At 37.6% G+C, this 16,365-nt stretch overlaps 1 protein-coding gene across 2 annotated transcripts in view; it reads left to right on the top strand.

Moving 5' to 3' along the window:
* ccdc24.L (coiled-coil domain containing 24 L homeolog) overlaps positions 1 to 16,365 on the top strand; it is a 58,471-nt gene that overhangs the window by 12,477 nt on the left and 29,629 nt on the right. Inside the window, exons 3-5 of one of the 2 annotated variants that reach the window (XM_018258364.2) lie at positions 945 to 1,123; positions 7,892 to 8,035; positions 9,415 to 9,519. In XM_018258364.2, coding sequence (XP_018113853.1) covers positions 945 to 1,123; positions 7,892 to 8,035; positions 9,415 to 9,519 — 428 coding nt within the window. Of the gene's footprint in view, positions 1 to 944; positions 1,124 to 7,891; positions 8,051 to 9,414; positions 9,520 to 16,365 lie in introns of both variants that reach the window. The other variant, XM_018258362.2, reaches the window with a different exon arrangement.

Raw genomic sequence — 16,365 nt, 5'->3', positions numbered from 1 at the left:
GGTGAATAGTCGAATTTGAGTTCTTAAAGGGCCAGAGTATGATAAATCTCGAAATTCAAATTAAAACTCGAATTGAGTTTGGATAATTCACAATTCCAATTTAAGAGTTTTGAACATAAAAAAATTACGAAAATTCTAATTAAATTTTTCAATTTGACCTTTAGTAAATCTGCCCCCAAAGTGTTATCCATTTCTACATATTTCTTAAAACAAGCAGTGTGATTAGCAGGCAACACAGTTATACTTACGAAATGGTCAGTGTGTAACTATATCACACACCTCATTACAAAGAGAGACACCTGTGGTTATCCATCCAGTATTCTCACTATGACATTGATGCTCGGCTGCTGAAAGTTATATCAGGCAAAGAAAGTGCGTTATTTTTGGATGCTTTTAATACTAATTGGACTACTTTATATAGCCTAATGTAAATGAGCTTTTTATGTTCTACCCCGTTTTGGACATGAGCTCATTCAGCTGGGCTTATTGTGGAAGGTTGAATAAACACTCAAACTTGCAGAAATATGGAAAGCATGGAAAATCAAAGGGACTGGTGAACCTCAAGTCTGAGAATCCGTCATTTCACAATGGCATAAGTTTAGGAAAGGGTTGCATTACACTGTCAGCCTAAGGGATGTTGGGGAATGTTTTGTCAAAATATCATCCTTTCAATCTGTGGAATCAGGTTGAACATTTATATTTATTTTTGAAAGTCCAGATAGTGTTTATAATTTTTCTACATACAGTAAGTCCAACTGAATGAGTTCAAGTGGTATATATTTCTCTCTAATTTAATCTCCTGTCAAAACTTTTTGTTTTATAGCCACACAAAATGTTTGCATATAAAATATTCTGTTGCATTATTTTCTATGTTTTACTTTTTTTTTTATACATCTTCTCTTCTACTTTCACTATCTCTTTAAATCTGTAATCATTTTCTGCAGTTTGAGATTCTGCTAGATCTTTGGAGGGAGCTGAGGAGCACCTGCTTAACATTGAGTAAAAGTTCCATCCACAACAACAGCTTTCTACTGGCAGACCCTCCTGTAATTAAAGATATGGTGACTCAGGAGATCCGGATGCTTCTGATAGCTGTGAGACAGAAGGCCCGTCAGGAGGGAAGGTGAGTTATAATTTTACAGGTAGATGAGTTATGTGCCATGTTGGTAGTCACCAATAAATAATGCCAGATTGTCTCTCTTATCTGTTGTCTTTACGTCTGTACATACAGAGATTATTGCACAGTGTTTTGTGTTGTACGGTTACATTCTGTGTCTAAATTTTAGCAAAATTCTGTAGATAACCAATTAGTTTAAAAACAAGCTTTTATCTAGATGAATTGATGTCTAAAATGTGTATAAAATGTGTATATACTTTGTTTCATGTGTAAAAGCATGTTGAACTCTACAATGATCTAGTAGAAATTAGCATTACTTAATTGAATTCTATCAGTGTTTGCTCAGTTTACGTTGAATCAAGACAGAAGTCATTTACTACCTGTACTGTAGGGTGTGCCCTGCTCTGCAGGTAGAAGATTTTTTTCATTTGCCTGATATACAGAATTGCCTGCATTCAGAGCGTTCTTGTTAAGAGGGGTGGAAGCACATACATGTTACCCCCTCCCTTCACTTACCTATCCCCTAACTTGCATATCATTTAGACATGCAAGTTAGGCAGCGCTAGCAGGCACAATACACAACAGAGCCCTGTACTTACTACCTATGGCAGGTGGTAAGGACTGGGCTGCTGTTTCCCTGCTTGATTGTGCTCTGCATTTTGCACTTTTTTTTAATCACATCATAGTTATCCACAGAAAGTGCTTTTTGGTTGCAGTAGCACTTGTGTCCGGGTCTCACTAATGAACCCAGAGAATTAAGGTGTGCCACTGATGTGTTGTACACCCTTTAGAAAAGTAATGGGTTTAATAATGCAGAGACCATCCCATGCTTGGGATGCTAGGATACTTGGCAACTTTTTATCAGTGGTGAGCTTTGCCTGCTTCTTGTATCTCCAAAACAACAAATTATCCCTTAGCAGCCTATTCATGCGGGAATATTTCCCCTTAGTGTTAAAGTGTCTATAAGAGAATGACATTTCCAATACAATAGGCACCTAATTGGCCTGATTGCCCACTTCATAGCAACTCTGATGTGCAGAGAAGCATGCAAGTAGAAAGGATTTGTGCCTGAAAGGAGAGAATTTCTGAACAATGCCCAGCCCCCCTCTGTTTTGCAGTATGTCTATTGTTAGTGCTTACCCCTAACCTGGTTCCCATAAAGAATCAACGTCAGTAATCCCCCCTGCAGACCAAGGCCAGAGGTTCACATATCCATATATATGTCAGACTTTACTGTTGTTCACTTTTGAGAAAGTTAATTATTGAGAAAGTAATTACCAGAGCTGTGAAACTGCCCTAAATGTCTAAATTGTTTTTTAGCTCTTGTCTTTGATTTATACATAGTCCCCATGTAACTATAGAAATGCATTCCTTACCATGATTCTCTTTAGTTGGGCTAGCCTAGAGTTAGGGGCTACTGTTCATTGTCCTGTCTTCCCTTTCATGAACAGTTATTGCCAGCCTTACTGGTCTCACCTATGTCCAGCCAGGTCACAGGCCTGAGTGCCCATAAGATGTGTACTTTATTTTATGTTCTTGCTGTTCCAATTACATGCAGAGTACATTTATAATTGCACAGGTAACAGAAATACTACTTATTACTCCCCATTATTGGAATTAGAATTCACAATGATTAGTTCAAGAGTTCAATTAAAGTCTAAGGGCAATGTCACATGTCACAGCTCCTAAAACTCCAGAGAATACCCTACCATAGACAATACTGAGAATTGTCAAATGCTTTCTGAGGGATTACACATTGAGTGTTTTAGCAAAGACAATTTTGGTAGGGTATTTTTTGATGTCTAGTAGCTGCGACAAAAGGCTGAGCAACAAATACTTGTGAAACTAACCTTACAGCTGTTCCATGTGTAGCTTCTGCTTGTCTGGAGCCCATTAAAGCAATGAATTGGATGAATTAAATGATAAGTAAACCTTTAAAATACTTTTGCAGTTTACATTCATTATTTTTATTCTAAATTATTCCAAGATATTAGAGGATACATGTACTGTTGACATAAAATAATTTTGTTAAAACTGTGCCACCTGCAAGTCATTTTCTGACCACTACTTAGTGGTCAACTAAGTAGTCAAGGAAGTTGTCAGAAGGTTCTTAGAATAGCACGGTCATAACTATTACCTTCACTTATTTTAAAGGTTTTCTTATCATTTAATTCATCCAGCTCATGAATGAGTGCACACATAAGGCTTTGAAGAACTGTGCTTTTGGCTATATATACTTTAAAACACTGCTTTTATTGAAAGGCAACACTTGTTAGCACCCAACCCTTGCCTTTGCAGACAACCCCATGTTTTGTAGCTTGGATACAGGCAGGAATTTGACTTAATTATTTTACTCTATATAATGTGAAAATGTCTTCATTCTGGTAAGTGTCCTTCTCAGCAGCTGTCGCTGTCACTATCAGTTTTGACTGGGTACAGAACTCGTAGAACTCCCAGAACTGTAACAGTCCTTAGCACCCTGTTTTATTTTCCTCAGAACACACATGCCTAACTCTGCTCTTCAACACAGCACTAGGCACCCAATACTGCTCCCCACTGGGAATGCTCTTACACTACAGGATGCTGTTTAAAAACATCCTGGTTGTATTTGTTTGCTTTGTTTTTTATTGATTAAAAAAAAAAACAAAACATGTTATTGTGATGATTTTTCAGTGTGTTGTTTCATTAGGTAATTCCAGATTTTTTGTATATACTTTCATTAGGTTATATTTGGTTTTGAGAGGACTGGCTTGTATTGGAATATAGCAAAATGAAAACCACTGGTTTAAATGAGCTTAGCCAGAAATATAGATCGGATTTACAGGGTTTGTTCTGGGTATGCCATAAGCTCGCCTTGGGCATTATGTCTTCCCAGGATATGCAACATGATGCACAGAATGAGACTTGGGAAACCAGTGCAAGAGCTGGCAGAATGTATATATTTGTGCTGTAAATGTCTGTAAGAGAATGCTGCTGTATGCAATAGCAAGCAGTTTTAATTGCACAGGGAGCTGTTTGATGGTAGGAAGATAAAATTAGTAAATGGTGTCAGGAAACAAGGTCAAAGATAATGAGTGTGTATATTAATGTCTTGGTGCTGCATGTATGGTAAGGGTTGTTGCATGGGACATTATTAAACAAATTATTAGTTTGTATTTAAGCTTGAGAGAAAAATGCAGGTCACAATCAAATATGATGCAGCTGTTTTATCATAGGAGTGATAGCACTGTTATCCACTGAAACTGAGATTTTAGTTGAAGAGATTTAGTGCAATCAAGACCTAAGCAGTTAGTCCCTACAATATGTTGGCTCGTATGCTGATGTCACCAGATTTAGAGTAGATCACCTAAATTGCTGTTTACAGAAGGTTTTTCTGTTAGTCCCCCTCTCAGGGGACAGGCACCATTTCAGGACTTTGGTCCTGCCCAGCATAAAGCTGTTGGTTCTATAATGTCCCCATTTTTTTGGCTCAGCTGCCCAAAACTGCAGTGATGGTGCTGCTCTTGCGTTGCAGTAATGTGTGACAGCAGCATTAATGTGTGACAGCAGCAGTAATGTTTGAACCGTTGTAGAGCACAACATGCTAACATGTTTGTGTTTATGACCATGAGTGAGTGTAGTCACGGGGGAATGTACAAAAAGTAAGTATAGCAGCCCTGAACAATATTTAATCAATATTTGTGTTTTTAGTTAAATTTTAAGGCGAAGCAAACAAAAATGCATCATATAGAAAGACACCAAACAAAAAAAAGTTTAATGCTTTTACTCAATTGGAAGTAATAGAAAAAGAAAACTCTCAATAGGCCTTATAGTAAAGGAAACAAACCAGACACCCCCTTAGCCTGAACGCTACACTCAGTAATGACCCCAAATCCCCCTTTACATAAAATCTGGACCAAAACTGATTCCAATACAGGCAATCCAAAGAAGATCTTACAAGAATTTACTGATTATTACTCCAAAATGTATCAAGCCCCCACTAAATTTAAAGTAACTCAAGTAGACAACATCTTTACTAAAGTGGGATTACCTGCTCTAACTCCGGACAAAAACAGATAATGGATAACGATATCACGATAGAGGAAACTTTGCTAGCAATTAAATTACTCCCAAATCCCCCTTTACATAAAATCTGGACCAAAACTGATTACAATACAGGCAATCCAAAGAAGATCTTACAAGAATTTACTGATTATTACTCCAAAATGTATCAAACCCCCACTAAATTTAAAGTAACTCAAGTAGACAACATCTTTACTAAAGTGGGATTACCGGACAAAAACAGATAATGGATAACGATATCACGATAGAGGAAACTTTGCTAGCAATTAAATTACTCCCAAATTCCAAAACACCTGGCCCAGACGGCTTCTCAATAATGTATTATAAGAAGTTTGCTCCACTATTGTCTCCACATCTTACTAATATGTTCAATAACTTGATGTGTGGAGGTAAACTGCATTCACTCTCTATATTGGCACAAATTGCATTAACACCCAAACCTAATAAACATCTGTTAGAATGTGGTAGTTACCGTCCTATCTCAATATTAAATAATGATGTTATGTAGGGTTTGTCCCCAACAGGGATGGCGGAGAAAATATAAGGCGTCTGATACAATTAATATATACTCTTAATGCCTCACAAACGTCAGCGTTAGTACTGGCTTTAAATATTCAAAAAGCATTCGACTCAGTCACCTGGGATTATCTATGTTGTGTGTTAAAAAAATGAAACTTTGGGGATAAATTTCTCTTATCTATCCAAGCTTTATATAACACTCCGCAAGCTTTTCTAAAATGGGGTCCTTTTGCTTCTGGCTCAATTACTTTGCATAGGGGGACGAGACAGGGATGCCCTCTCTCATCTTTATTGTTTATTCTAGCGATTGAACCTCTAGCAATACTGATCAGACAAGATCTGAATATAAATAGGATAACAATAGGTCACCAGACTCACAAACAAATGTTATTTGCTGATTGCTACTTTACTATTATCAGGCTGCATAAATTATGCCACTAATTCACTTTTATAGACCCAACCTCCCCTTATGGGCTCAAATTGAAGTAGCATGTTTGAAATCAAATAAATCCTGCAGTGTTACCATGGATTCCTAAACAAGAAAGACCTACTGCTTCCACCCCATTGCTCAAAATGGCATTATCCGTTTGGGATCAAACCATACAAAAAACACCTTTGATGTCCCCTCATTGCCCAGCTATACCTGTGATTGGGAATCCTATTTTTAAACCAGGGCTACAGGATAGAGACTTTTGTTGGTGGAAAATCGCATAATATGATATATGTCACCCAATTTCTTGGCTTGCAAGGCCTTAAGGACTGGTCTGTTATAGTCGAACAAAATAACCACCCAAAATCAGAATGTTTTCGATATATCCAAATGTAACATTTTCTTACCAAAGTGCTTAAAGGGTGTACTAATATTCTGACCTCTTCTGCCTGGGAGCAAATGTGTGTTAAGTTTCCTTGTAGTGGAGGAATAATATCCATTCTGTATAAAGAAATTTTAAATTCCTCGATTTCTTCCCTTCCAACTTACTCTAAACAATGGGAAAAAGAATTGGGCACTACAATAGGTGAATCTTCATGGCAACAAACTTGGACCAATACAGCTAAGATTTCAATAAATATTTTGGCTCTTGAAACATTATATAAAGTAGTATCTGGATGGTATATGGTTCCCACAAAATTGCATAAATTTTATCCTTATTCTAGCCCGCTCTGCTTTCGAAATTGTGGCATAGAAGGTTCTATGTTACATATTTGGTGGCATTGTAGACAGGTGTTCAGATTCTGGTCCAGGATATTTACATTAATTGATTTAATTATGGGAATCAAACACTCGAAAAGATCCTATGATGGTACTGCTTAATACAACAATTCCAGTTTCGAACAAATATCACCGTAAAATCATACAATTTATCTTTACAGCAGCGAAACAGACTATTGCTGCATCCTGGAAAAAGTGTTCAATTCCCATAATTATGTTCCGGCTCAAAATGAACTGGATTATGGTAAATGAGAGAATGTTGAGTATTACTGCAGATAAATATAATGTCTACACCAAAATCTGGATGCCTTGGATATCATATACCAGGTTATAATAAAAATATCTGGCAGGAGCTTTATGGTTTATTTATTTATTTATTTTTATAATTGAAAAAGTGTAACAAGGGGTAAGGTTAAATAGAGTTGGAACCTACAGGATGGAACTTTGCGTGGTCATAAGCATTGAACTAGGAGCAATACTGTAGCTTTATAATAAACACGGAAACGGTTGTTTAAGTTTATTAGTTTAATTCTTATTGATATGCAATTTCCAAGGTCAGAATGTTTCGATCTATGCTGTATAGCTGTGAGAAATGATGGAAACGAAAGGTTTCTCTACCCTCTGGGTACTTGAATATGATGACATTGTCCTCTGCGTAGGAGAATATTCATTTTCTGAAAGTAGAAATATTTATAAAAATCAGCTATGACGAAAATAAATGCTGTATAGTTATCTAATAAAAAGTTTTAAAAGAAAAAGAAAACTCATGGGTTAAAAACCTTCATCCAAGCTTCTAAGTATGCGTAGAAAATTGAAGACAGTGACAATCATTTATTGTCACGGGCTAACCATATGTTCCCTCTGAACACTCACTTGACATTATAAAACGCAAGATACCATTTTTTCCTAGCTGAATAAAACATTTTCTTTATAAACATTATCAATTATAGTTTGTGAGTTTCTAAACATTTTCTTATTTACAGGGACATAGACCAGGCACTGTCTAAATATAATGCCAAAATTGTCAATTTTGCAATGGGGACAGCCCAGTCTGACAGCAGAATCAATAGCGGAACTGGTGCCAGATTGAAAGACCAGGGAACCAACAGGCAACAGATGGGCAGCAGGTATAGTGATGATCGGTGAGTAGAAATTTATTAGTAACAGTCAGATTTGCAAGAGCAGAATAATACTGGTGACCATGCCAGCAGCCTGAGACAGAGTCTGAAAACCCCCTTCAACAGTGCATTTGTGACTAAAATTTGTTTATTTTTTTAGATCTTATTTGTTAATTAAATAAATAGTATTTAGTATTAATTTGTTTGTGCAGAATAAGAACTCCAGGGCCCTTCGACTGCCCAAACACTTGCATCTTTTACGAGTTGAGACATTTAAAAAAAATGCTCTGATAAAGCTACACATTTGGAAATCCTTTCCTGCTTGTCAGTAAAGTTTTAATAACTGTACCCATGATATAAAACTATGCTCCTTAGTTAGTGGCCTCAAAAGTGAATACTGGTGGTGTTCAGACTGTTAGTATTTAAAGACCACTCTTTATCATAAGCACATTCATATGCACAATACAGAAAAGTAAATCAAAGAAATGTCCTTCATTTACCAGTGACCAGGGCCACCATCAGGGATGGACAGGCAGGATTCCTGTCAAGAGCCTGAACCTAGTGCAGGGCTTGGAAAGACTTAACTTCTAGTTTTGGGAAACCTAAAAGGGTGGGGCTTGTTGCAGGATCTGTGGGTTTGGGCCATTTAGTGTGTTTTTTTTGGGTGGATGTGGGAGCTGCCGGATATAGCCTATTAAAAAACATTTTTTTTTAAGTTGGGACAAGTAAGGGCCAAATAACCCCCCCCCCCATGGGCCCTAGCCAAATAAGTAATATGGAGCCCCTGTAATTTCTGATGGTGCCCTTTTTTGTGGCACAATCATTAATGTAATGCATTTTCAAATTCCTAATGGAAACACCAATAAGTTATGTTGAAGATAAAGAGTTAAAACAAGAATCAGTGTCACTGAAGAAATAGTGTGGCCCTGGGGGTAGGATGCCCTCTAAATATGCGGGCATAACTAATATAATGTATTTATTTAGTAAATATGAAGGTTTAGCACACCATAGATATAAGATATAGAAATTTAGAGTTCAGTTATTACAGACTTCTTTTATGCTAAATGTAAAATCAAGGTGCCAAACAGTTGGGCATGATCATACTCAAAAAATCCCATTTATAAAGAAGACAGCTAAAAGCCTAGTCCTTCCAGCTTCCAAGCTTTTGTTTACCTGTAAGTGTAGTGATAGGTTGCTTGTAGTGCCATGTACTGGTGACTGTCACAGAGTGTGCTTTAGTTTGAGGCCAATAACATACAAAGCATTTTTTCTGCTCATGTGATGAAAATACCTCAAATCCCATCCCATGATCCCTATTACTATTCTACATTAATACATTGTTAATTATTTACCAGTTTGAAACTATTCACGTTTGGGTCTCTTCACAGACCTGTTTCCTCTTTGTCCACTGGATCCAACATTGAAGAAGATCTTGAAGAAATCATGGAGAAATTAAAGATTTCCGACATTGATGAGGTCATATCACACCTGCAGTAAGTAATAACTTGGGGTGGGCAGAGAGTATATAATGGGTGACTTGCAGGATATTGGAATTTTAGGAAGACCATATGTGTAAAAATAAGTGTGCTGTGATTTTCCTTGAAGACGTTTTACCAGCCATCCAACTGGCTTTCTCAATTCAGAATTCACAGATCCCTGAAGATACTTTTTAGGTATACGTGTTTTTATGTTGCCTATAATCACATATTCCATACTTAGCTAATATATTTCCAAGTAGTTATTTTTTATAACCATTACTCTGTAACAATAGCAAAATCAGTGAATATTTAAAATATGTAAAGAATCTAGATAATTTAAAATATGTAAAGAATCTAATATAAAAAATAACCCTGAACTATTTAATCTTAAGTGAAAAATAGAATAGGATAATAATAGTAATAATAATAATTTTGACTTATAATGAAAATGACAAAGATATTAGATCTACAGTATAATACATAAACATTGGGACATTTTGTCCAAAGATCCTATTTTATCTTGTTTGGTTACTCTTCATCCATTGTTCATTTACAAAAGAAACACCAGCATTGGGGATATACTAACCCAAAGTCATTTTCAGAAAGGTTCAAAAACAGCTTGTTGTAAGACAACTGGAAGCTTTAGATGTGGATGTTGTGAACAATGTCGTTTCATTAAGCTGTCCAATACTTTTGGGAGGGGGGAATGTAGCTTTGATATGCGTCACTACATCTGCTGTACCACCACCCACGTAATATATTTATTTACTTGCCATTGCGACGGCCTCTATGTTGGCAAAACTAAAAGGCAATTCAAGAGGCGAATCTATGAACATCATTGGATATCCGAAATTGTAATTTTCTATCGAGCATAGCCAAGCACATTCATTGTACACACAAGGGACAATTTGCAGGTTCATATTTCCAGGGTATAGATCATAGATATATAAGAGGAGGCAACCTGGATAATAGACTGCTTCAGTTGGAAACTACTTGGATATTTTAGGGACAATTTGCAGGTTCATATTTCCAGGGTATAGATCATAGATATATAAGAGGAGGCAACCTGGATAATAGACTGCTTCAGTTGGAAACTACTTGGATATTTTGGCTTAACACCTATAAATCTGAATTTGGCCTGAATGGCCATTTGAATTTCCAAGCATTTATTAATAAATAATTGGGATGTGGTGACGCCGAAGAAACTATATTCCCCTTTTTTCTTTCCCCCCCCCCTTTTTTTTTTTTTAGAATATTTTTGTCTATTTAGTATGGGTTTTCTTATTAACTTTAGTTTAATTTTGTATAAATTTGTAGTGTGATAAGTTACTCAGTAATTTCGAATATTCCGACCATGCCATGGTTCTTATTAGCTATAGTGTTAGCAAATTCCATACCTACGAGGACATTACCCCATTATATTGGGAAATTTAGCGCCTTGACAAAGCTTCTAAGCGAAACGCGTGTCGGCGTTCTTTTGAAAATTGGTCTAAGATAATAATCTGAATCTGACTCTGAAGAATCAATTCCATTAGGGGAACATATTGGTTATATTTCGATGGGGGCAGGAATTCTGGTCTAATCCTTTGCTTTACCACCTTTCATCTTCCTTCCGTTCTAAGGGGCCGTGGGTTTGTGGCTTTTTAGGGATATTTAGCCTCTTTTAACTGTTAGGGCAAGTTAAGTTACAAGGCCACAGCTCCGGTTACCCTGTCCTGCCTTTACTTTGTGGTGTCCCAGGCTTTAGAAACAAAATAGGTAGTCAGTTTTTGGGACAACTCCACCCTCTATTTTTTTTCAAATTTCTATTAACTTTATTCTTGGAGTATGACCGGATGACTTTTTAACCCATATTGAATTTTTGGCCATTTTTTAATAATTCCTTTTTAACTAATTAATCAATTACCAAGTCTAATTTTTTAGCCTATTTGTTGCACTGCACTTTACTGGTGGAACTTAATTGCAATATCGATTTGCCAAATCTATTTGATTAATCGCACTTTATATATTAATTAATGAATGAACTTATTTATTAAGGGGTGTTATTGGAATCTATTGGTGGGTTAATATACCCTTTGGATTCAAGAATAATCAATATCAGTCAGGACTGATTGATTTCACTTTATTTATTTGCACTAGCACTTTACCTAAGTTATTAGACAGCACCTTTTTATGAATTATTATTATCATTAATTATTTCGGTCTTGCAATTTATGGTTTGAGTTTACTTGGTATAGATATAGCATCAACTATTTTATTCTTAAAAAATATCGTTAACTTTTTTTCATCTGACTTTGTCAGACCTCTACCTATAGTTTGGGTTAAAAAAGGATCAAACACATACATTTAGCGTCTTATCAACCAGTGTTCATACATAAAAGCCTCTGCAATTAAATACAGCAGACATGGACATTGTGGATCTCAAGGGAGATTGGAGACACTGTATGGACTAATGAATTACATGTAACACAAGTACTTATTGGTATTCGTTTCACGAAATTGTTTACATTATATCTATCACTATGGCAATTTACGTCACCGCCATGTGACGTTCCCTTTAAGAACACGTCACTTCCTGCACTCGGTCTCTTGACAAAGCTACTATTTTAGCGAAACGGCTGTCGAGGCACAGCACTGCTCCTGAGGGATGGCTTTTCCCCTCTCAGAGGACTCACTACGCAAGGCGAGACACGGGGCGCTGGCATTTATCCAAGGTGGATCCAATACACCCAATACACCAAACACTCTGACCCCAGTTGGAGTTTGGATAATATTGGGAGTTTCTGTGGCCTAGCACTTACATCATCCATACCGGTGTGTTAAAGTAACTCTTGTCATACTGCGACACATTGGTCACTACATATTGACTTTGTGGCTTGAACTCCCATATAGACAGTATACCTGGTCTTATTATACCACCACTATCAATATATTCTTTTGGACACCACAGGATCCGCTGGGCTCAATTAGCCCCATTTATCCAACAGCCTTTAATGTGATAAGTTACACCAGGGCCCCAACATCACATGATTCCTCATTTGGGACTACTCCATAGTTATTTAACATTGGACTAACATGACCTTCGAAGGCACCATTCAGATGTGAATAATAGGCATATGACAGATTTGTCCATAACTATTTAATACACAGTGCCCATCTTAGCACATTAGTCAGTGTTTACACCAAACATTTGCTTTTCACACACCTGATACGCAATTCAGGTAATGTGATTAACCCTTTAAGTGCCACAGAACGTAGAATCTACGTTCTGTGGAAAAGTAACTTGAAATGCCACAGAACGTAGATTCTACGTTCTGCAGCACTTCCGGGTTGTGGAGCGGAGGAGCGGCTGTTAGAGCCGCTCGCTCCGTTCCGCTTCGATCCCCTGCCCCTAGGCAACGAGCAGAGCAGGGGATCGAGTGGCCCCTGGGGCGCGATCGCCCAGGGGCCCAAAAGCAGCAGCAGGCACGTGTTACTTACGTGTCCTGCTGCTGCAGCCAGCACTGCGCCGTTGATCTCCGCCCCCACAGCACAGGAACACGAGGATCGTCGCAGATGTCTTCCTGGGACCCCTCCACATCGTGTGCAACAGTCTTCAGAGACTTTTTCAGGTTAGTGCAACAATTACACACACAAACACACCAACACACACTTATTACAGTAATACACACTTAGATTCACACTTACACACACTTACACATACATTTTTGGGGATTGGGGGGGTCACTTACACTCACTGCACTTACACACATGTGCACACGCACACACACGCACATAACATGTAATTTACCATTTGTACACACGCACACGCACATACATGGCATTGTGGCTTTTTTTTTTTTTTTCTTATGGCATCGTCTCTTTTTTTGGCTGAAAAAAATGTTTTATTGCCATTACGAATAGCGTATTCGCTAACCGTACTGTGCAATATCTTTTGTATGTTATTTCGGTGATTATATTGCAATTTTGGGTATTTTGGTGCATTTTTAGCCATTTTATTGAATTTTTAGCCATTTTATTGCATTTTCAGCTCTGCATATGTTGTGTTCACTTGTTTCTAGCCGTATAACCTGTTTGGCCCAGCTAAAATATTCAAACTGTGATTCTGACGGCCGATAACACTATTCTGGAAAAAAAACATTGATTTTTGTGGTTTTATTGGATTTTTTTTCATTTCACTCTTTACTGCCTTATTTTGTTTTGCCTTGTAAATTTTATCTACTATATATCCATTTGGGGGTCTCTGTGCGCCACATAGTTTGGTATATCTATGCATATTGGGCATCAAAGTGTTCCGTAGACCCCTGGCGTTCATATTTAGCATGTTTTATGCTGATACGTTACGAAATGTGGGGCATATAATGGGGTAAAATTCAAGCTTTGTGACGATTTTCAGAAATTTGATAAAAACCGTTATGTTCAGCATTGCTTTGCAGTTTGGCAGTTTGTAGTAGAAACACTTATTTACCCATATTGGATTCGTCAGAATGTGTACTTTCTGAAAATATATGGTTTTCTGGGGTCTCTGTACTGTTAGGGGGGTCTAATGTCGCATAATACACACACCAGGTGCTTATATTGCAGCAGCCAGAGCGTCAGCTGTGAAAATGTATATACACTATTGTCATTTGGTGGTCTCTGTGCGCCACATAGTTTGGTATATCTATGCATATTGAGCATCAAAGTGTTCAGTAGACCCCTGGCGTTCATATTTAGGATGTTTTATGCTGATACGTTACGAAATGTGGGGCATATAATGGGGTAAAATTCAAGCTTTCTGACGATTTTCAGAAATTTGATAAAAAACCGTTATGTTCAGCATTGCTTTGCAGTTTGGCAGTTTGTAGTAGAAACACTTATTTACCCATATTGGATTCGTCAGAATGTGTACTTTCTGAAAATATATGGTTTTCTGGGGTCTCTGTACTGTTAGGGGGGTCTAATGTTGCATAATACACACACCAGGCGCTTATATTGCAGCAGCCAGCGCGTCAGCTGTGAAAATGTATAATAACTATTGTCATTTGGTGGTCTCTGTGCGCTACATAGTTTGGTATATCTATGCATATTGAGCATCAAAGTGTTCAGTAGACCTCTGGCGTTCATATTTAGGATGTTTTATGCTGATACGTTACAAAACGTGGAGCATATAATGGGGTAAAGTTCAAGCTTTGTGACGATTTTCAGAAATTTGATAAAAACCGTTATGTTCAGCATTGCTTTGCAGTTTGGCAGTTTGTAGTAGAAACACTTATTTACCCATATTGGATTCGTCAGAATGTGTACTTTCTGAAAATATATGGTTTTTCTGGGGTCTCTGTACTGTTAGGGGGGTCTAATATCGCATAATACACACACCAGGTGCTTATATTGCAGCAGCCAGCGCGTCAGCCGTGAAAATGTATATACACTATTGTCATTTGGGGGTCTCTGTGCGCCACATAGTTTGGTATATCTATGCATATTGGGCATCAAAGTGTTCAGTAGACCCCTGGCGTTCATATTTAGGATGTTTTATGCTGATACGTTACGAAACGTGGAGCATATAATGGGGTAAAATTCAAGCTTTGTGACGATTTTCAGAAATCTGATAAAAACCGTTATGTTCAGCATTGCTTTGCAGTTTGGCAGTTTGTAGTAGAAACACTTATTTACCCATATTGGATTCGTCAGAATGTGTACTTTCTGAAAATATATGGTTTTCTGGGGTCTCTGTACTGTTAGGGGGGTCTAATGTCGCATAATACACACACCAGGTGCTTATATTGCAGCAGCCAGCGCGTCAGCCGTGAAAATGTATATACACTATTGTCATTTGGGGGTCTCTGTGCGCCACATAGTTTGGTATATCTATGCATATTGGGCATCAAAGTGTTCAGTAGACCCCTGGCGTTCATATTTAGGATGTTTTATGCTGATACGTTACGAAACGTGGAGCATATAATGGGGTAAAATTCAAGCTTTGTGACGATTTTCAGAAATCTGATAAAAACCGTTATGTTCAGCATTGCTTTGCAGTTTGGCAGTTTGTAGTAGAAACACTTATTTACCCATATTGGATTCGTCAGAATGTGTACTTTCTGAAAATATCTGGTTTTCTGGGGTCTCTGTACTGTTAGGGGGGTCTAATGTCGCATAATACACACACCAGGTGCTTATATTGCAGCAGCCAGCGCGTCAGCCGTGAAAATGTATATACACTATTGTCATTTGGGGGTCTCTGTGCGCCACATAGTTTGGTATATCTATGCATATTGGGCATCAAAGTGTTCAGTAGACCCCTGGCGTTCATATTTAGGATGTTTTATGCTGATACGTTACGAAACGTGGAGCATATAATGGGGTAAAATTCAAGCTTTGTGACGATTTTCAGAAATTTGATAAAAACCGTTATGTTCAGCATTGCTTTGCAGTTTGGCAGTTTGTAGTAGAAACACTTATTTACCCATATTGGATTCGTCAGAATGTGTACTTTCTGAAAATATATGGTTTTCTGGGGTCTCTGTACTGTTAGGGGGGTCTAATGTCGCATAATACACACACCAGGCGCTTATATTGCAGCAGCCAGCGCGTCAGCCGTGAAAATGTATATACACTATTGTCATTTGGGGTCTCTGTGCGCCACATAGTTTGGTATATCTATGCATATTGGGCATCAAAGTGTTCAGTAGACCCCTGGCGTTCATATTTAGGATGTTTTATGCTGATACGTTACGAAACGTGGAGCATATAATGGGGTAAAATTCAAGCTTTGTGACGATTTTCAGAAATTTGATAAAAACCGTTATGTTCAGCATTGCTTTGCAGTTTGGCAGTTTGTAGTAGAAACACTTATTTACCCATATTGGATTCGTCAGAATG

Source organism: Xenopus laevis, chromosome 4L (genome assembly GCF_017654675.1).
Source record: "Xenopus laevis strain J_2021 chromosome 4L, Xenopus_laevis_v10.1, whole genome shotgun sequence".
Classification (NCBI taxonomy): Eukaryota; Metazoa; Chordata; class Amphibia; order Anura; family Pipidae; genus Xenopus; species Xenopus laevis.
This window is presented reverse-complemented; position numbering and strand designations above follow the sequence as displayed.